This window comes from Camellia sinensis, chromosome 10 (genome assembly GCF_055761805.1).
Source record: "Camellia sinensis isolate YWXY chromosome 10, ASM5576180v1, whole genome shotgun sequence".
Classification (NCBI taxonomy): domain Eukaryota; kingdom Viridiplantae; phylum Streptophyta; class Magnoliopsida; order Ericales; family Theaceae; genus Camellia; species Camellia sinensis.
In genome coordinates, this window is record NC_138970.1 from 168180998 (window position 1) to 168203549 (window position 22552).

The 22552-nt window shown below is 36.2% G+C and overlaps 1 protein-coding gene across 1 annotated transcript; it reads left to right on the forward strand.

Annotated features, from left to right (window-relative positions):
• Positions 1–11793: 11793 nt before the first annotated feature.
• Positions 11794–17190, forward strand: LOC114274455 (benzaldehyde dehydrogenase, mitochondrial). Its single transcript, XM_082892805.1, has 11 exons — positions 11794–12056; positions 12943–13077; positions 13302–13444; positions 13531–13684; positions 13788–14017; positions 14149–14238; positions 14893–15066; positions 15150–15287; positions 15666–15803; positions 15885–15946; positions 16675–17190. The coding sequence occupies exons 1-11, from the start codon at positions 11990–11992 to the stop codon at positions 16946–16948; spliced, it is 1605 nt and encodes a 534-aa protein (XP_082748931.1). The 5' UTR covers positions 11794–11989; the 3' UTR covers positions 16949–17190.
• The last annotated feature ends 5362 nt before the right edge of the window (positions 17191–22552 follow it).

The window sequence follows — 22552 nt, forward strand, 5'->3', positions numbered from 1 at the left end:
GCTAGTCAAAGGTAGGAGGTCTTTAGCTGGTTGATGGATTTGATGTACGAACTTCTGACATTGCTCGCATTGTTTGACATACTTCTCTGCGTCTGCTTGCATGTATGGCCACCAATACTCCTGTGAAATAGCTCGGTAGGCCAGAGATCTCCCTCTTTGGTGGCTTCCGCAAATGCCCTCATGATTTTTGAATAGGAATGCCTCGATCTTTCTAGGATGGACACACTTAAAGTAAGGTCTTGTGAAAGTGCTAGCAATGGAGAGAGCCAAAATCGCTGCAACTTCGCCTTAAGCTTGTAGGTCTCTTTCTTGTTCTCTGAAAAAATGCTATCTTTTAAGAACACAACGATGGGGTCCATTTAAGTGGGACCTTGCTTGGCGCAACATACCTCAACTGCTTCAAGTTCCTCAATGCTCGGTCTTGGCAGGAAGTCTACTAGCAATGAGTGTGGGATAGATGTGTCTACCATCAACGCAAAACCAGCCAGTTCATCTGCCTTGCTATTTTTTTCTCGGCTGATTTGCTCTATTCTCTCACGACTTCGAACTTCATGATCTCCTTTCTGTCTAACTCTTGGTACTTGACCATTCTATCATTCTTCACTTCATAGTCGCCTAATATTTGGTTGACTGCTAGTTAGAAGTCGCTCTACACCATCAGCTCAGTGGCCTTCATTCGGTAAGCTGACTTCAAACCGACTAACAACGCTTCGTACTCCCTCTCATTATTGGATGTTGGAAAACCAAGATTGATAGCTTGCTCAATGGTCGAGCCATCTGGTGAGATGAGGACTATCCCAAGTCCTGCCTTGTGCTTGTTGGACACTCCATCCATAAATAGCTTCCATATCTCTCCTATGAACAGCTTCTAGCAAGTGGAGGGATTTGAGGACGCTTTAAGATTATGGACGTTGACGATGCCTTCTTTTAAGTTTTTTTCCGTCGTTAGGATTTGATCCTCACTACCTGACTGTCTTAACACTTCTCTTTCAGGCGCGTCCTGGCTTGTAGTAGCGCGACTTGCACCTTCTCCCAACATTGATAGGTTGTTAGCACTAGTGGATGACGCAGCCACTGTAAGGCTAAATGGTTCGCTACACCGTTGAGCGACTTGCTGTAGGGGCTTTGCTATTCCCGCGACACTTTCCCCCCTTTACTTGGTTGCCTCTGTCAAGTTGACCGGGCAAACATAGTTATTTCTTGGAGCAAACTCAACCACGAAGTTTGCCAAAGCTTGGGCCTTTATTGTGGTTCTCGACTGGAACTTGATGTCGACTGTCCTAACTCTACAGCCCACTTCAATATTCGCCCAGAAAAGTCTGCCCTTTCAAACAAGGCTTTTAAGGGAAAGGCTGTTAAAATGATCACAATGTGGGCGTGGAAGTAGTGCGACAATTTTATTGAATCCATCATCAAAGCTAAGGCCAGTTTTTCTAAAGGCAAGTACCTTGTTTCGGCGCCCAGCAATGACTTGCTTACATAAAATATAAGCAAGTGTTGTATTCCCTCGGCGCGTACCAACACTGCGCTAATTGCATGCTGGGAAACTGCCAAGTATAGAAAAAGTTCCACTCCTAGTACTGGGATTGCTAATAGCGGCGGAGAGGTTATGTATTCTTTCAAGCTTTCCAGAGCTCGGTTGCATTCGTCATCCCACTCGAACTTAGCATTAAGTGCCTAGAAGAACGGTTGACACCTATTTTACGATTATGAATTGGTTTAGTACGGCAGCTAGGCCCATGAGATGCTGTAGTTCATTGACTGTGTTGGGCCTCTCTAGATCTTGAATGACTTTGAACTGAGAGGGATCGGCTTCTATGCCTCGATTGGTTACTAGAAAGCCAAGAAATTTACTTGACCCCACGCCAAACGCGCATTTGGATGCTTTCAGTCGTAGTTTGTAGGTCTTCAAAATTTGAAACATCTCAGCTAGGTCATTGAGATGGTTTCCCTCGTTCTTACTCTTGACCACCATGTCGTCTGTGTAAGCTTCCATTGTTCTGCCTAACAATGGCTTGAACATTCTGGTGACCATTCACTGGAACGTTGCCCCTGCATTTTAGGCCAAAGGGCATGACCTTGTAGTAATACAATCCCCTAGGTGTTGTAAACGATGTAACCTCCTAGTTCGGTTCATACATAGCAATCTGATGGTATCCAAGATACGCATCAAGAAAGCTAAGTCGGTTATGACCTGCAGTTAGGTCCATCAATTGGTCTATCCGTAGTAGACGAAAATTGTTTTTTGGGCATGCTTTGTTCACTGTCTTATAGTCCACACAAACGCGCCACTTGCTGTTCTTCTTTAGCACCACCATAGTGTTGGAGATGCACTTAGGATAATGAACCTCTCTGATCGCACCTGACTCTAGCAAGTTCCCTACCTCTTCTGCCACTATCTTGGCGTAATGAAGTGCCGATTGGCGAGTTCGCTGTATAATTGGTCTGGCAATTGGTTTGACATTAAGTCGATAGTAGATGAAGTTTCGGTCAATGCCAAGCATGTCATATGGTGTCTAGACAAATACTTTGATATTAGAGATTAAGAATCCCATGATCTCTATTCTCTCGGTGCTGGACAAAGATGAGCTGAGCAAAAAAGAACTTCTCTAGGATTTCTCGTCTATTCTTACCTCCATTAGATTTTCCACTGGTTTTTGTTCGGTTGTCTTGCTAACATCCGCGAATAATTCGTTGCTCTCTAACTTCTTTACTATTTGTATGAAACCTTTGGCAACCAAACTGTCGTTCACTGTCACAAAGCATTGCTTGGACATGATTTGGTCTCCTAAGATTTCTTTAATCACTTTAGTTTCGTTAGGGAATCACATCACCTGATGGTAAGTTAATGCTACTGCTCGCTTGGCGTGCCACCATGCTCTTCCCAAAATAATGTTGTAAGTGGAAGGGACTTTTAGCACCCAAAATTCCATTTGTTTTGTCATCATCCCAGCTATGTCTGGCAAAATTATCTTGCCAACCTGTCATTCCGGTATAGAGTTGAAACTGACCAAGGGAGATATTGTGGGTGTTAAGTCATTGTCCTCCAATTTGAGTTGCTTGAAAGTCTCGTCGTAGTACATTATCTTGCACAAGCTCCCTTTATCTATTAAGATCCGCTTGTTGTCGAAACTCTTGATGCACAGAGTGACCATTAGCGTATCGTTGTAAGGGCTTTACAACCTTGCTAAGTCCCTGTCTAAAAAGGTGATGACGTTTTTTGCTTTTGTCTTCCCTTGGAACGTGTACCAATATCTATCATCGTAGCCCCTTTGCGCTTCTCCCAACTTGACTGGCCGTCGGACGAAGGGTTCGTATCTCGCTAAGAATCTGGTCGATAGGCTTCTTGTACACTATGGTTATGGCGGTGCGAACTCTCAACCTCTTTGTCTGGGAGTCTTCACCATTTGGTGCCTCGACCATTTTTGTTCTGTCGGTCTTCCCGACTGACTGTGTTAACTTTTGCCGCAGGGCTTTTTGTCCGACATCACTGTTGTACCAGACTTTGCCTTGGCGCAAGTGCCATCCTTATCTATCCTGATGTGTTGTGCACTCTCTCCATCAGGGCTTCCATCGTGAGGGGTGGCATCATTATCATTGAATCCCTCAATTTATGGCCTACCGGCAAACCCCGTTTATACTGTGCGATAGCTAGGTTGATGGGGCAATCTGTTATCTAGTTGAAGGTCTCCCAATACCTGTTGTTGTAAACCTTCAACATTTTTTCTCGCTCGTGTCAATAGCGAGCTGTTGGTCTATCTCGACCAGAGTTTTGGTGTTTGTCTTGAGCCTGGTGACAAATGCCTCCGGTAGTTGTGCCTATGAAGTGATGCTACCTTCTGGTAGCCTCTCAAACCAAGTCAAGCCCAGGTTGCCTAAGCTTGACGGAAACAAAATACACGTTAGAGCCTCATTCCATCGATGTATGGCCATAACTTGGCAAAAGTGGCTCAAGTACATGTAGGGGTCTGACTTCCCCTTATAAGTTGTGAACTTAGGCTGGTTAAAGCCCAATGGTAATGGTGTGTTCTCTATTTCTGGAGTGAACGGCGAGCTTTGCAACCTTGCCAACGCTTTGTCTACTGGTTCATAAGCAAGGCGTGATATTGGCATTCCAATCTTGACACTTCCATGTGTCCTAGGCACCAGCCGTTATAGAGCAGAGACCCTTTGGGGGTCGCGCGCCTAGGTGTCTTCTCTCCTTCGAGCCCTTTCTTTTAGCACGGTCCACAAGTCCACTGACCTATGCAACTCGGTGTGCTAAGAAGTGGTTTAATGCGCATGTGAGGGTTGATAACTACTTCCCTCCGCATAAGACCTTTCAGTACTTGTTCTTTCAAACCTAGACTAACGATTCCTAGAGGTTCTTGGTTGTGTGTCGCTTTTTCTGAGGCTTCTAATTTTATGTTGCAATGGTGTGACTTGCCTGTCACAATCCTCTAAGTGGCGAGAACCCGTTCTGCCTTCGTAGATCTCTTTCCCTTCCACCCCTTTGCCTTTCATCTGGCATTTCATAGTCTCTATGTCAGCCACCATTCTCCTTATCAGTTTGTCTTGCTCCTTCATGTGATCCTCCAGAACCTGAGAATCCACTTTCTATCTCTGTCCATCTGGGCTTTGAGAGCGACGAGGACTTGAGCATCGTTTTTCTCGCACTCCTTTCTGTGGGTTTCGTCACTGGGGATCCAATTCTTCCATGTACGGGACAAAAGGAAAATCATTGCGTCTCCTATCCCCTTTTGGAGTTTGTCCATCAATAGCAGAATGAGACAAGTTTTCATTGTGTGCCATTGAACTTAGTTGAAGTAAAACTCAATCAAAAGGTTTGTTTTCTGTGATAACTTCCTACAAACGGCGCCAATTGTACGAGCACAGAATAATTTTCTCATATAATCATGTTGACCAAGTTTGTACTCCTCCAAACGTCATCGCTTTGCTACCTTAAAACACAAACGTGAGCTAGTCGGCAGGTGCATACCAGAAACCCCTCTAATGCCTAAGTCAGCAAGTAGACAATAGACAATAAGCTCTGTGAATTTGAGAATAAGAATTGCAAAACCTGTCCATAGGTTCTGTTATGAGCTTTTATAGATTCCGTCAGACATATTCCTAATAGGACTCTAACTCTCATTAGCAGAGTCCTCATAGGAATCCCAATCCTAAAGGATAATGCTTATCCTTGGAATAGCCTCCTTACTACAAGCAAAGTGGGATGGCAACACCTTGCTCGATTTGTAAATGTTCAATCGAACTATCATGCTTCGGTTCATTCCTGATTGCACCGCGAGTCCGTCTTCCACACAAGCTGTGCCGAGCTAAGGGTAGCTCAGTCCCCTCTACCTGTCCGGTCGTCAGCTAACTAGGTCTAACCCTTTGGTCGGCCTACCATCCAGTTTGCTCAAAACCAACCTGTCTTCCTCAACCCACTGCTTGGCCTAACCACCACTGAGTGTGTAATTCATCTCGGCCCAATTTAATCACACAAATTACCCTCTCAATTTCCTTTTAATTCCATATGTGTAACATGATTGGGATTATTGTTTATCAATCGAGGAATCGATCATGCTAACCAAGATAAAAATTCTGACTTGGCGTCGTGAGCTGCTCGGCTTTCATGAGTCTCATCAATTACCTAGCACGTTCTCATGTTGCTCTGACACCACTATGATCTGGCACACCCCTACTAGCCCCGTACCCCTGGTACAACCGTCAAACACTATCCCAAAATTTGAATGGTCCTGCATTTTCACCTTATGCACATATACCGCCCACGCATACACCCCCATCGCATTCATTGTTCATCGTCTCTTAGCAAAAATCTTGAGCCAGAGCTCTCACTCTTTGCATCTTCGTGCGCCAAGCCCTGCTTCAAGCATTTTGTAAGGCTCTTTTAGAAGATCATATATGCCAAAAATCAATTTAATTGGACACTAGTAATCTTAGATAATATTTATTTGTAAAAAATAAACGGACTACTTTTGAAATCATATTTTCTATTAAATTATTTTTCAGACAAATGTACTCCAGTCAAATGTTTACCAAAGTCCGATCAAACTGATTTTTAGTATGAGTAATCTTCTCAAAAGATCCCCAGAATGACCGGTTTGAATTGTCAAGACAGGCTTGAAATGGGTCCACACTGCACAAACAAATATATTTTACCTTACATCTTCACTTTAATACAATCACAAGTGGAAGGAGAGACAATCAAATTTTTTATCATCTAAGAAGTCATAGGATTAAATCCCACAAAAGTTAAAAAATTCTCACTTATAATTTGACCCAACATTCAACTCAATTTAGGCTTTATTTGGCAAACATTTTAGTTAAAACAATTAGCGATAATTACAAAAAAAATAATAAAAATAATAATAATCCAAGGTTTGAGTCTTTTAACAAAATAAATCCTGAATTTTTAATTTTGTCAATTTAAACATTAAAATTTTGATTTATTTTCAATCTAAACCTGTTTACACTTCTTAGAAATTCCTATTGCCACTCAAAAGATTTTTTGGGTGTAAACACAAAAAAGCTTGTTAATTAAATGCGAGCGTATCAAAACTTGTGAACCTATAGTTCAAAGTGTAGGAATTGTTAAACATTTCTGACTTCTAACACAAAGAAATGACTGTGTTTGGCTAAGAGGAACTGCTACTAGTTCGGATCTTGCCCTAATGAAGAGGACTTTTAACAAATTTACAAGTGCCAAAGATAAACTAGACTAAAATTATAACTTGCATTGATTGAGAATGAAGTACAATTGAGAATCTAAGATAATTAGTCTTCATTTGGAAAGAGCTAAAATCGCCTGGCTTTTTAGCTTTTTGGTTATTTTAGCCTCGTTTGGTTTTTGTTTTTGGTTTTTTTGACTTTTGTGAGAAAAAAAAGTATAATGATTATGGTTTGGATGCGACATTTTGTTTTATTGGCTTATGTGGCTAATTTTGTCTTTTGTGCTTTTTAGCCAAAAAGCCAAAACTAAACATAGCTTTAAGCTATGAAGATAATGTAATTAAGTCATAAAGCTATGATAAGTAAGCTATGAAACTAATTCTGCTCTTTGAGCCCTTTATATAGTGTTAGAGAAGCCTCTATTTCTACTTAACTGCCAGGAACATGATAGCTCTTTCTAGTGACATGGGTCATTGATTCTCCAAGAGTAAGAGCAGTTTTGATCTTCAAAAGCTAATGCCTATCTCCATTACTTTGACTTGGTCCATTGAGCTCTCATAAGCCGCCACATTTCCTTCCATATTTGAATTTGAATTTGAATTTATTTTGCTTGATTTGTGGAAAAAGTCTCCTTTATTGTTGCATGGATCCTCTTCTCTCAAAAATCCAATCCTGCTTCATTTGGGAAAATAATTCCTTGATTGTAGTATCTTGTTGATCTTGCACATCTTGGAAAAAATGATACCACTGTTGTAACCTTCTTGTTGATTTGCATTATCTTCAAATCTTATTCAATTTTTATCCATATCAATCATTTACCAACAAACTATGAGCTAAGACACTTTTTTAAAAGCCTCAACAACCTGCCAAAGCCTCGTTAGGAAACAGTTTTTTTTAGTAATTTTTTGACTTTTTTGTTAAAATGTGATATAAAAGAAACTAGTATGTTTGTGATGACTTTTTGACATTTTACAAAAAAATGTACAAAAAGTAGAGATAAAAGGGAGTTTTTGACTTTTTGGTATAGGTTGTTTGCTTTTTGAATTTTTTAGTAACTTTTTGACTTTTTAACTAAAAAAATCACTTAGCAAACGAGACCTAAATATTATGAGTGGTTAAGACTTGTTTTATCTATCAAATCTAAATTATTTAATTTAATTAATTAATCAACCAATCAACTTAGTTAATTAATTAAATAAAATAAAATAATTCCCTTTTGGTCAGTCAACATTTGACTTTGGTGGTGGGTCCCATAAAATTGTTGACTCTTTATCTTCCACCGCCATGTAGCACAAATAATTTGAGAAAATTGCCACTTGATAATTTTGCCACAAAGGGTACAAATAAAACCATTTGTCTATCTTTATTAAGTGAAATCAATGAAAAAATTAGTATTTTAGTCATTAAACTCAAGAGTAAACTAGGGCAAGTTATCAATAGATCTTAATAGTTGAACTTAATTCTCATAAAGTCCTATTGAAAATAAGTTATAATAAAATTGTTGCTAAAAATATTTTTTTGTGAATTTTTTTTTGCATATATAGCTAAAAAAATTGACAATTAATGACTTTTTTTGTCACGATTTTTATAAATTGTCGCTAAAACTTATAATTAGTGAATTTTTTGTGACAAATTTTTCAAACTGTCGCTGAAAGTTAACAAATAGTGACGTTTTTATGTGACAAATTTTTTAAATTGTTGTTAAAACTTATAATTAGTGACTTTTTTTGTAATAAAATTTTTAAACTGTCGCTGAAAATTAACAATTAATGACTTTTTTAATAGTTTGACGAAAAATGTCATTAATTATCATAGGATATATTGGACAATAAGTCCACCTATTAGGACCTATACGTAAGTCCTTCTAAACTCAATGAAAATTGAATTTTAAACATTTTATATATACCTATATTAATTTTAATGACTAAAAATATTCTTTTTTTGTCAGTTTATTTAATGAAAATAGACGAATAGTTTAAATTAAAAATAACTAAAAGAGTCAAGATTTAAATTGACAAAATTAAAGACTCAAAATTTATTTTGTTATAAAGCTCAAATCTTGAGTTTTTTATTTATTTAAATTATTCCAAACAATGAAAAAGTCAAAAAGTGATTTTAAAAAAAAAATAAGTAAAACATTAGAGTAAATTCGTTAGGTTTAAAAAAGGGAAAATTTTAATATACATTTTTTAAGAAAGTGTGTATAATATTTCACTAATTATATCATTTTCTTATGGGAGCTTTTTTGATAAATCCATTTTCTAAGAGTTTTATTCCATCCAACCCATATTCTTTTTAACTATTCCATTAGGTCCAATTTGAGATAAGAAGACCAAAATACACTTTTCATCTACTTATGTTCAATTTAGTTCACATTATTTTCTTATATTTCAATAAGTCCTATGGGTGACATAATTACCAAAATACCCTTAATGTAAATGTTCACACCGTCAACGTAAATGTTCATATCGTCAATATGTAGGGGCCCGGCCCATGTCGATCCTCGTGGGTGTCCGGAAAAATTCGAGTCGGGCCAGGCCGGCCCACAGGCCAAAAAAATAGGCCCGGCTCGGCCTGTTGATAATATGAATATTCACATTGACAAGTTAACATTCACATTGATGGGAGTGTAAAATTGGTCTGCGGCCCGTGGGCGGCCCGAAACCAGCCCGCCGCCTGGGGCGGGCCCGGACCGGCCCGTTCACAATGTGAATATTCACATTGACATATTAACATTAACAATAACATTGACAAGAGTGTAAAATTGGCCCATGACCCGTGGGCAGCCCAAAGCCCGGGTCGGGTCGGGCGCGGGCCCGGCCTGGCCCATTGACATTGTGAATATTCACATTGATATGTTAACATTCACATTGATAGGAGCGTAAAATTAGCCTGCGGCCTGTGGCCGGCCCGAAACCCGCCCGCGACTCATGGGCTGCCCTGGGCGGGCCCGGCCCGACCCGTTGATAATGTGAATATTCACATTGACATGTTAGCATTCACATTAATAAGAGTATAAAATTAGCCCGCGCCCCGTGACTGCCCGAAACCCGCCCGCTGCCCAGGGCGGGCCCGGCCCGGCTCGTTGACAATGTGAATATTCACATTGACATATTAACATTAACATTGATAAGAGTGTAAAATTGGCCCGTGACTCGTGAGCAGCTCGAAGCCCGGCCCCGGGCCGAGGCGGGCCCGGCCCGTTGACAACGTGAATATTCACATTGACATATTAACATTCATATTGATAAGAGTGTAACATTAGCCCGTGCCCCGTGGCTGCCCGAAATACACCCACGGCCCGTGGGCGGCTCGAGGCGGGCCCGACCCGGCCTGTTGACAATGTAAATATTCACATTGACATGTTAACATTCACATTGATAAAAGTGTAAAATGGACTCGCGTCCCACGGGCGGCCTGAAGCCAGTGGGCGGCCCGGGTTTGGGTCCGGGCATACTCCGGGCCACGGGCGAGTTTCGGGCCACGGGTGAGCTTCGGGCAATGGACAAATTTTACACTCCTATCAATGTTAATGTTAACATGTTAATGTGAATATTCACGTTGTCACGGGTCGGGCCAAGCCCGCCTCGGGTTGCGATCAGGCTTCGAGCCGCCCACGGGCTGCAAGCCAATTTTACACTCCTATCAATGTGAATGTTAACATGTCAATGTGAATATTCACATTGCCAACGAGCCGGGCCCGCCCCGACCTGAGGTCAGGCTTCGGGCTGCACACGGGTCACGGGCCAATTGTACACACTTATCAATGTGAATGTTAACATGTCAATGTGAATATTCACATTGTCAACAGGCCGGGCCGGGCCTGCCCCGGGCCACCCACGGGCCGTGGGTGGGTTTCGGGCAGCCACGGGGCGCAGACTAATTTTACGCTCCTATCAATGTGCATGTTAACATGTCAATATGAATATTCACATTGTCACGAGTCGGGCCAAGCCCGCCTTGGGCTGCGGTCGGGCTTGGGGCTGCCCACGGGCTGCGGGCCAATTTTACACTCTTATCAATGTAAATGTTAACATGTCAATGTGAATATTCACATTGTCAACAGGCCGGGCTGGGCCGGCGGGCTTTTGGCCGTCCATGGGCCGCGGGCCAATTTTATACTCTTATCAATGTGAATGTTAACATGTCAATGTGAATATTCACATTGTCAACGGGCCGGACCGGGCCTGCCCCGGGCCGCCCATGGGCCGCGGGTGGGTTTCGGGCCACCACGGGACGGGGGCCAATTTTACACTCCTATTAATGTGAATGTTAACATGTCAATGTGAATATTCACATTATCAACGGGCCGGGCCGGGTCGGGCCCGCCCTGGGCTGCTGTCTAGTTTTATACTCTTATCAATGTAAATGTTAACATGTCAATGTGAACATTCACATTGTCAACAGGCCGGGCCGTGGGCGGGTTTTGGGCAGCCACGGGGCGCAGGCTAATTTTATACTCCTATCAATGTGAATGTTAACATGTCAATGTGAATATTCACATTGTCAACGGGCCGGGCCGGGCCCGCCTCGGGCCGCGGGCGGGCTTTTGGCCGCCCATGGGCCGCGGCCCAATTTTATGCTCTTATCAATGTGAATGTTAACATGTCAATGTGAATATTCACATTGTCGATGGGCCGGACCGGGACCGCCCCGGGCCGGCCATGGGTCGTGGGCGGGTTTCGCGCCACCACGGGACGGGGGTCAATTTTACACTTCTATTAATGTGAATGTTAATATGTCAATGTAAATATTCACATTGTCAACGGGCCGGGCCCGCCCCGGCTCGAGGCCGGGTTTCGGGCCGCCCACGGGCCAATTTTACATTCTTATCAATGTGAATTTTAAAATATGAATGTTCACATCATTAAATTGCTAATCGTTCAAAAAATATTTATAAGGGTATCAAAATTAAATATAAGGGCATAAGTGTCCAAGAAAATAGTGTCAATCAAGAAAATGGACTTTATGGATTAAAACTATACATACATGGGACTAAATGGGTTAAAAAATTCCTTCATGGACTTCTTGGGTTAAAACACTTCTAAATTGGACTTATCAATAAAAATCTCTTATTAGGGTATTATTTTAATTATAAATCATGAAGACTTTAAAAAAAACATGCATTATGGTATTTCTATACAAAGAATTTCTACAATTCAATCAAACATGACGTGTGTAGCTTTATCACTTATCTTGTAGATATGGATTGATTTTGAAGTCGTGTATCCTTGTTCGCTGATAATGTGGATCATTGCTCATCAATGATATATAGCTTATATATAGAGACAAGGCCAAAAGCAAAAGCGTTTCAGCCATGGCGACTCGGAGGATTTCATCCCTTCTTTCTCGCTCCTTTGTTTCTTCCTCTTCTTCTTCTCTAGGTAGTAATCTCTCTTTCATCTTCATGTGTAATGTCTTGTAATGAAATTTCAGAAATCATTGTGATCTGAGATTGTAATTTGCATGAATTGCCATGAGTTAAACTCCCAATTATATAGACCTAATGGAAAATTATATATATTTCAATAGATGAATTCATGTTTTTTTTTTTTTTCTACGTCCTATGTATATGGATCACATGACAAATCATGTGTGTACATGTAAGACACACAATATTTAGAAATATATATATATATATATATATATATAAAAACTTCTCTTATATTGGGAGAAATCCATTTTGTATTGTGGGCCCTCTATCGATCTCACTTAGACCGATTAATCTGATAATCGTAATCACGTAATCATATGATTTTATCAAATTTGTAGTATTTTTACAATCTTATTTTTAGTCTCTTTTATTTATTTTATTTTTTAAAGACAAATATGATATAATCACATGACTATGACTATTGAATCAATTTGATTTTTTTTATAAGATGAACATGTCAAATTACCAGGATAGGCCTCATGGACAAGTTTAAATCTCTCACTAACTTGAGAGAAGCAAAATCTTTTAGAATATATTTGGATTATAGATTTAGGTAGGAATTTAAAAATAGAAAAAAAATGTGAATAAAATATAAACTTTTTTTCATTTTTTTATTTCTCTCGTCTTTTCTTTGCCTTAGATAAATCTCTACCCAAATTCATGATTCATACACAACTTTAGAAAGTAATGTAACCCACCTTGTCGTTAAGGATTTTCAACTTCTTAATGCTTTTCTTTTCACTTAACATGGAAGTTAAGTTGGTAATGGCATGTCTTATTACTCTTGACACTTATTTTAACCTCTTTAGATCAAACAAAACATTTATTTTGTTTAGGGAAGAATTCATTCCCAGGCAGAGGGCTCTGCAAATATAGCACGACCACTGCGATTGAGGATCCTATCAAGCCGCCCGTGAAGGCAGAGTATACTCAGCTTCTTATCGATGGAAAATTTGTGGATGCGGCATCTGGTGAGATTTTCATGTTCATTGGAAGCTAAAAAAACCAATGTGTTTGGAAAGTTAATGTTTTTTTGTGAGTGGAAAAGTTGAGTTGTTTTTTGGTTTTTTTAGCTGATGACAAACAGACTTCTTAGTTTTTGGACTTATTGACAAAAAATAATTTTTTTAGCTGCACATCGTCTTTTGTCACCTGATGTGGTTACTCTTATAAATCTATAATCAATCATTTGTAGGGAAAAAATTTCCAACATTGGACCCTAGGACAGGGGAGGTGATTGCCCATGTTGCTCAGGGCGATGCAGAAGACATCAACCGAGCAGTCTCTGCAGCCCGCAAGGCTTTTGATGAAGGACCATGGCCAAAAATGACTGCTTATGTAACCATCCTTCATCTTACATCTTTATTTTCTCGTGTTCCACGCATTGTAGGGGGAAAAAAATAAATTTTTGTTGTTATGTCCAGGAAAGATCGCTTATATTGTTGCGCTTTGCTGATTTGGTTGAAAAGCATAGCGATGAAATTGCAGCCCTTGAGACTTGGGATAATGGGAAGCCATATCAACAGTCTGCCAAAATTGAAGTACCAATGTTTGTACGCATCTTTCGATATTATGCTGGTGGGTGACATTAAAAACTACACAACATTGTTATTATTATTTTTTATTTATTTATTTATTTATTTTTGGTAGATGTTCTGAAATTTCTGTCTGCAAACTGCAGGTTGGGCAGATAAAATTCATGGTCTCACAGTTCCTGCTGATGGACCGCTACACGTGCAGACTCTCCACGAACCAATTGGTGTTGCTGGCCAGATTATCCCCTGGAACTTTCCTCTTCTTATGTATGGTTGGAAAGTTGGGCCAGCTTTAGCAACTGGTAACACCGTCGTTCTAAAAACAGCAGAGCAAACGCCCTTGTCTGCTCTCTTTGTGACCAAGTTATTACATGAGGTAGCTTTTGAATCAAACTTTTGTTGTCTTCTTGGTGATAAATAGGATTTGTTTTTTGAGTTTATTTATTTATTTATTTATTATTATTATTTTTAATATATTTGTTTCATAAAAGATTATTTTTGGAACAGGCTGGCCTTCCTCCAGGTGTTCTAAATGTGGTTTCTGGTTTTGGTGCCACTGCTGGTGCAGCTCTTGCCAAGCATATGGATGTGGACAAGGTATCATACACACTAAAAAGTTTCTATTTTAAAATTCTATGATATTTCTTTGCCAAGCATTAGTTCTGATCTCTTTAGTCTTGTTAAAAAGGTCGGTGTAATAATACCAAAATTATGGGTCTTGTGTTTTCTCTAAACCTCAACGGAGGTCAGTGAAATTTACCCTTTTCTTTATTGTAATACTAGTATAATCTAAATATTTATCAGTCCATTTCCATTTTTTTTTTAAACTTTTCCCGATATTTTTAATATGCAAAATCACATGTCTACAAACTATTCCACCTCCCAACATTCATATATCATTTGTCCAATTTTACCAGGGTCATTATGTCAATTTTATGTTCTTCGCCATCAAAATTAGCTTTGAGTACAACTTGTGGCAGACAAGGAATGTTATACCTTCCTCGTTCAGTCCATTAGAACAAACTGTCTTATTGTTGAAGGGAGAATTATAGTATCTTACATATTCATTTCTAATGATGATTAGTATCTTAAGAGTTACCAGGCAATGACATTCTTCTGAACTTGATGTGTCAAAATGGGAATACCCGTACACCCGCCAAAAAAATAAAAATAAAAAAATAAAAAAGAAGAAGAAGAAGTGATTCTTCATCAGACCTTGTACCTTGAAATGAATTGCGTACTTTGTCGCAGATTGCTTTCACTGGGTCAACAGACACTGGAAAAATTGTACTTGAATTGGCATGTAAGAGCAATCTTAAGCCTGTGACTTTGGAGCTTGGAGGAAAATCTCCCTTCATTGTATGTGAGGATGCTGACGTGGACAAGGCTGTTGAAATGGCTCACTTTGCCCTATTCTTTAACCAGGTAGGTCCAATTATATGTCTCTGGTAACAGGTGGCTAATTGGAAGACATAACTCATTGCTTATAAATTTTGTGCTATCTTCAGGGACAATGCTGCTGTGCTGGCTCTCGTACATATGTACACGAGCATGTATATGATGAGTTTGTAGAGAAAGCAAAGGCACGTGCTATGAAACGAGCTGTTGGTGACCCTTTTAAGGATGGTATTGAACAAGGTCCCCAGGTAAAATCTTCAAGAGTTCTTCCCATAGCAATCCTCTTTTCATTCAATTATTCTATCGTTTCATGTTTGACACGAAAAATAAATGAGACATTGATTTTCAAACTCAACTACTGAAATGCGAAACCTGTGTCCACCATATGCTTTTCTAACTTATATGCAAGTATTTACATAGCTACATTTTGTACTTTGGTTAAATAATTTAATTTACTCCATTTTTTTCCCCCAAAAGATGCAAAATCTTGTCAAGTTCATGGTAAATTAAGATTGGTACACATCATTTACTACTGCTGCTTAGTATTAAAATTTAAACATTTAAGTTAAAAATTTTGGGTTTTTTTCTTTTTTCGAACACTGATTGCAGTATTGTTGAAAAATCAGGTTGATTCAGCCCAGTTTGAAAAGATCATGAAGTATATAAGAACTGGCATTGAGAGTGGAGCTACCCTTGAAACCGGAGGTGAGAGACTTGGCACCAAGGGGTACTATATTAGGCCCACTGTTTTCTCGAACGTTAAGGTATATCTCCTTACATCATAGAACTTTTTACCATGAATTTAAATGTATCGCTAAAACTCACAGAATCGCAACTTGTGTCAGGATGACATGTTGATCGCAACGGATGAAATCTTTGGTCCAGTGCAGTCTATCTTAAAATACAAGTGAGTAACAAACAATATTCCCTGTATATTCGGTTTTCGAGTGTGTTCTGCCCTTAAACTTCCATCCGAGGAACAAAATTTCATTCATTTCCCATTGAAACAGCCCAAATGTTTCGGTTTCCTAAGAAATTGAGAAAAAGAGGAGAAAATAAAACAAGGATGTATTTTTGATAATCGGGTATCCGGATAAATCCTCCATGCTACATGCGGATCGGTCAAATCTTGGGCTATTCCCGCGGGCATGGTCTCAAAGGGATTGATAGCACTCAATGAGAGTCAGAACCTCAAACCTGATGCTTCATGAGGCACCAACAGTCAAGTGACTGACCACTTATTGTCTTTCTTTGTTGAGATAAAATATATTTTTTTACAATGACTGCTTGTATTTTTTTTCTTTTCTATTCTCAACGGTAATGCTACTCAAATTTTGCCCTTCTAAAATATTTTTTTATTACAATGAAAATCTCCCTTCCCCAGCTAGGCCATTAAACCTTTTATGTCATGAGTTTCTTATATTCATAGATCTCAACATATTCATTTATTTAATTATTAAGCATGTATCAACATTTATATATGCTTTAGTTTTTCTTTCGAAATATTTTCTTTCTTATGTTTCCAAATTCTCTCATCATTTTTCATATATTTCTGAAATGTTTTCATTTCCAAGCTAACCGAAACGAAATTTTGATTGTTGCTTTCACCATTTTATTTCATGACCGGATTTGTAGGGATATTGATGAAGTGATACAAAGGGCAAATGCCTCGCGTTATGGCCTGGCTGCCGGAATCTTTACACAGAACATTGACACTGCCAACACATTGACTCGGGCATTGAGAGTTGGGTCGGTTTGGATTAATTGCTTCGATGTATTCGACGCCACCATTCCTTTTGGAGGGTATAAGATGAGCGGACAAGGCAGGGAGAAGGGTATCTACAGTCTGAGTAATTACTTGCAAGTGAAGGCTGTCGTTACGCCATTGAAGAATCCAGCTTGGCTTTAAAACCTGCCTGCATTCTTGATTCAGTTCTTTGGAAATAAAAGAGAATGATGCACCAAAATTCCAAGGTTACAATTGCATTGTTTACTTATTTTGTCAAAATTACGTGTTACTGATGATGACGATGATGAAGAAGAATAAATTGTTGTTTATGTTGTGATAGAATTCAATCATGTAACATGGTTGCAAATTTTGTTTAAATTTGGTAGTTAATAATGATATGCAATCTCTGGTTGAGATGAAAATGCTCTTCTGATTTTAGACTGGTTTTTGTTCGGTTTTACGTTGTGTTTGGTTGAGGGATTTAGAGAAAGATTTGAAAACAGAAATGAAATTATATTTCACTTAATTCCACACACATTTTCCCTTTCTTTTTCCAAATCCCTTCTCAACTCTCCCAACCAAACACATCATTAGTGAATTTTATTTTATTTTATTTTCTCTTTAGATACAACAAGATTTTATGCATCTAAAAGGTAAAAAAAATTAATTAAAATATGAACAACAAATTACTAAAATTAAACAAAAATCAGAACAAAAATACACTCTGATTTTTGTTTGAATTTTCGTTTATTTTTAATGAACTTGTTTCATATTTTAGTCAATTTATTTTACTTTTTAAATACATCTAGATTTAGATAAAATTGACTAAAATATAAATAAATAAAAGTTCACTAAAGACAAACGGAAATCGATCTAAAAATAATTTTTGAAAAATAAAATTGGTACTTTTAACATAAATATACAAGGTTTTCTGGAAAACCTTCACAGATTGTTTAACTCATTTTAATCCCATCACTTGATAACAAAGAAATTTTACTGTTCTCAAATTTTCATTTTTAGTTTGAGACTTAGGCCTCGTTTGGGAACTCTCCCATTTAGTTAAAAAGTCAAAAAGTTACTAAATTAGCCAAAAAGTCAACAACCCATACCAAAAAGTTAAAGATTCTCTTTTCTCTCTATTTTTTGCACATCTTTTCGTAAAAAGTCAAAAAGTCATCCCAAACATACTAGTTTTTTTAGCTCATATTTTAGCCAAATAGTCAAAAAATTACTAAATTAACCTGTTCCCAAACGAGACCTTAATACTTACTTTTAGCATAATAAGAGAGAGAGAGAGAGAGAGAGTAGAAATTCAAATATTACATATAATAGAGTTCATCAATATTTACATAAACAAAAAGAGTTTTATAAACGTAAATGTAAATGTGAAATATGTTAGAGATAGAATCAAAGAGCCAAGTATAGTCATGAAATGTTTTAGGATCATACAACAAATTGAGTTAATAATCATTCAAGTGTTGACAAAGTATTCAATATCATTTTTTTTAATAAATACAAAATAAAAATGAATGGACAAGATTTTATAGAAGATTAATGCGGCAGACCCCAGTTTCCCCGGACCCCAGTGACCCCCAGCCCACGTGGCTGTGGGTGATTGGAAAGAAAGAAAAAAAAAAAAAAAAAAAAATTCTGGACCAATGAAAAAAAACTGGGGTGCTGGGGGTGCCCCCACTGGGTCCCTAGCACCGTTGTTTATAGAATTTGTTAGTAAGATCTACTTTTAAAAATCTTATACATCGGTATACTTTTTGTATTTGGTTCTTTGATAAAATTATGTATTCCTAAACTTAATCGTTCAAAACATTAGATGTGACAAAAGTATGAGTTTGGACAAGCCAAAATGAAATATGAATCAAAACAACTCAACCCAAATTCGTTCATTTTAAAAAAGTATTTCAACAAATTGGATTGAATTGATTACGAATTAGACATATCAATCTAATTAATCTATTTATTTTATTAAACTCTTTTTCAATGGATGGTGGAAATAGGGGGGCTGTGGAGGGGGAGATGGTGGTAGACTTATAGAAGAGGCATGGTAATGGTGGTGATGATGGGATTGATTGTTGAGACGATTCCTTGCTTTATTGCTTCAATCCATTTAAATTCAATTTTATAAATTCTTAATATGCCTAGCTTGTTTATAAATTTGAACAAGGTGCTCAAGTCTGCAAAATAATAGGTAAGATGACAACCAAATTATTAAGGTAACTTATTCCATGTTCAAATTATTTTAGTGTACTTTATCTCAAGTTATGACCATTAAGGTGTCGATAATTTTAATTTGATTATTTCCATTTATCATATTTTATAGTCACTTGATAAAAACATATTAGTTATTAGAAGAAAATTTATTTAGTAGTTCAACATCCTCAATTTCAATTTTATTTTATTTTTATAGTTGACCGCATAAAAGAAATTTGAGATTAATCTCAGTTTCGAAGATCTATCTTTTTGGAAGTAAAAAAAGGTGGGACTTCAAAATTTTATTTTTAGCCTCCGTTTGAGAAGTGAGTTGGCTTTTTGGCTTTTTGACTTTTTTGACTATATGAGCCTGGGCTCAAAAGCTTGGTTTGGGAAGGGCTTTTGGCTTTTTGACTTTTTTGATTTTTTTGTGAGAGAAGAGTGTAATGATTATGGGGTTGGATGGGATGTTTTGTCTGTTGTGGCTCATGAGCCTATTCTGTCTTTTATGGCTCATTGAGCCAAAAAAGCCCAATGAGCCCTTGCCAAACCAACCCTTAGCCAGTTATGACTTTGTTTCGGGAAATAGGTTGATTTTTTAATTATTTGACTTTTTGACTATTTTAATTTAGGGTTAAAAATTTTGTTCGACTTAGATTTTTTAACTTTTATAAAAAAAAAAATAATAATTATGATTTAAATGTACCATTTTATCTAATTGACTTTTTAATCTATTATACTATTTTATAACTATTTTAGCCGCCCCCAAATAACTATTCTCACAACATTTTTCTACTACTTTTCATTCCTCTAAATACACTATACTCTTTTTATATTTTATAATTTTTTTACTTTGATCTGTTACATTTTAAGTTTTTTCTTTTTAATTTACTTTTAAAGTTAATTCAAAATTAAATAAAAAATACCACATTGGCTATCACTTGATGTAAAAAAATATATATTATTAGGTTTGATTTTAGGATAAATTACAAATACACTCCCTGAAGTTTACTTAAAATACTAATTGCTCCCTAAAATACTAATTATCCCCTATGATTTGAAAAATTACAAATACCTCCCTGTCAGAATTTTTTATTTAACATAATTAATTGAAAAAGTAAAATTTCTAACTGTTCATCTATACAATAATAAAATTATCTGAATTATTAATTAAAATAAAATTTTAACATTATTAAAAGAACTATTAATTAACTTGATGATTTATTAATAAAATAACCTATTTATTATGAAATTAAAAATCTTAAGAGATATAATACTATTTCTAGAACCAAAAGAATAATTTGTAATTTAAATAAATCTCAGTTTGTAATTTACCCTTGATTTTAAGGCCTGGAAGGATCAAGGGCTCCCCTAGCTTTTAATATTTATACTATTACCCTTATATATAAAGTTTATATCTTTTTGTCCTTTATAAAATTATAATAGTGTACCTACTTAAATCATGTAAAAATTTTTATATTTTTAAATTTTAAAAGTGTTTTATTATATATATATATTTCGTCATTTTTGTACACTTTTAATTGGAAAGCCAATGGTCAAAATTGAATCAATTGATCATTTATTTCTCATTGTAGGGTTTGTTTAAATTGATTGTTTTTCTCCATTATGGGATACTTTGTTAGGTTGATACTGACTTGTTAATCATAAATTTAGTTGAATTGTTGATTGTGAATTTATAAACCACGTTGATGTAATTATTATGAATCTCAACAATTGGTCCCAAAAAATATATAAATTTACGATATAGATATAGCGTTGTCTCTTATTGTAGTTTTTTTTTTTTTAAATTTTATTTTAATGCTATGAATAATATGTGCTCATTCTACCTTGAATTTCTAGCTCCGCTACTATTAAATGTATAGGTTTTACGTGTAATTGTTAATGTGACATTTCTTATCTAATTTTAAATAAAGATTAGCTTGAAAAATAAATTTTTTAAAAAATAAAATTTAAGTACTAAACTGAAAAAATAATAAAAATAGGGTAAATTACATTGACACTCCTGAAATTTGGTCTGATTACATCTCATCTCCTGACATTATAGAAATTACATTTCACTCCCGTGGTTAATAGTTTCATTTCACAAACCTCTTACTTATATAAAAGGCAACAACTCCTGATAGAAAAATAGAAGAAATTATATTTTAAAAAAAAAGTAAAGCAAAGGAAAGAAGAAAAAAAAAACAGAAAAGTAAAGTAAAATAAGAAAAGAAAGAGTGTATGAATTTAATGTCTTTTTGATACCAACGTTAATTCTGTCTAAATAATTACAATGACAATGGGGTAAGTGTAGTTTTCTAAACGTTAATGAGTAATATGTATTAAACTTAAGCCTGAGGGAGTGTAAGTGTAATTTACCCATAAAAATAAAAAGAATTAATTACATAAAAGTTTTATTTACAAAGGTTATGGTAGCTTAAGTCCTGTCAAAGTTTTTTGAACCAATAAGACTTATTTAGTAAACAACAATGATTCAGAGCACTAATTTTAGTGCTCTAATGGAGCATTAATGACATGGCAATGAGCAAAAAAGAATAAAATAAAAACAAATTAAGACTAAAATATCACATCACTGTGGGTGGAGTCCACTGCTAACTCATTAGAGCTAGCTTTCGAGCTCAAGAATTAGAGTTCCAAAGCATTTTTCTTTAGCAAAACTGAGAATATTATTATTATTTTTTTAATTTTTAAAATTAAGAACATTATCAATTTTGTATAGTAATGTTTCAGAAAATTATTTCACTAATTGATGAAAAAATACAGAGTACGAGATTAAACGTTTTTGCCTTTCTACTTGTTGGTTTGATTCAACTATCTAATAAAACCGACAACATTATCAATTTTTTTTTTCAGTTTTAAAACTGAGAATATCATCAGTTTTTTCATTTTTAATTTTTTTTTTTCAGTTTTGCACATCAATGTTTAATCATCATATATCTTTATAGACACAAAATTTTCAATTTTACAAAATAATAATAATAATAATAATAATAATAATAATAATAATAATAATAATAATAATAATAATAATAATTCAGTTTTTTCAAAATTTTCAAAACAAAACATTTTTGTTTTTGCACATAATTTTTTTAATTTGAAAGCTGATGTTTTAAAGTTTTGAAAATTAAAATAAATGTTAACTCATCATGTTACTTTATAGATAATCATAAATGTTAAATAATCATTGTTTGAAGAGTAATTCTGACTATCAAAAATTTAATGAGACTTGAAAGTCTAAAAAATCTTAATAGTATTCATTTGGGATGTGGGTTGACTTTTTGACTTTTTATACCTGGAGTTAGAAAGCCTCATTTGAGATAGACTATGATTTGGATGTAACATTTTGTCTTATTGAATTAAAAAACCTATTTTATCTTTTTATGATTATTTTAGCCAAAAAGCCTGATTGTAACTTATACCAAACGAAGGCTTAATGGAATATAAGGTCTCGTTTGGCCTACAAGAGTTTTAGGTCTCTTTTGAGAAGTGGGTTATAATTCACTTCCTGGATCATAACTCACTTTCTTTCTCACAAAAAAATTGCTTATAACCATCTTT

Bases quoted from the DNA above. Each gene is read 5' to 3' on its own strand.
- LOC114274455 (XM_082892805.1), top strand. From the start codon at position 11,990: ATGGCGACTCGGAGGATTTCATCCCTTCTTTCTCGCTCCTTTGTTTCT. The intron at 12,057-12,942 runs GTAGTAATCTCT...TATTTTGTTTAG, and splicing joins TTCCTCTTCTTCTTCTCTAG to GGAAGAATTCATTCCCAGGC. The intron at 13,685-13,787 runs GTGGGTGACATT...TGCAAACTGCAG, and splicing joins CATCTTTCGATATTATGCTG to GTTGGGCAGATAAAATTCAT.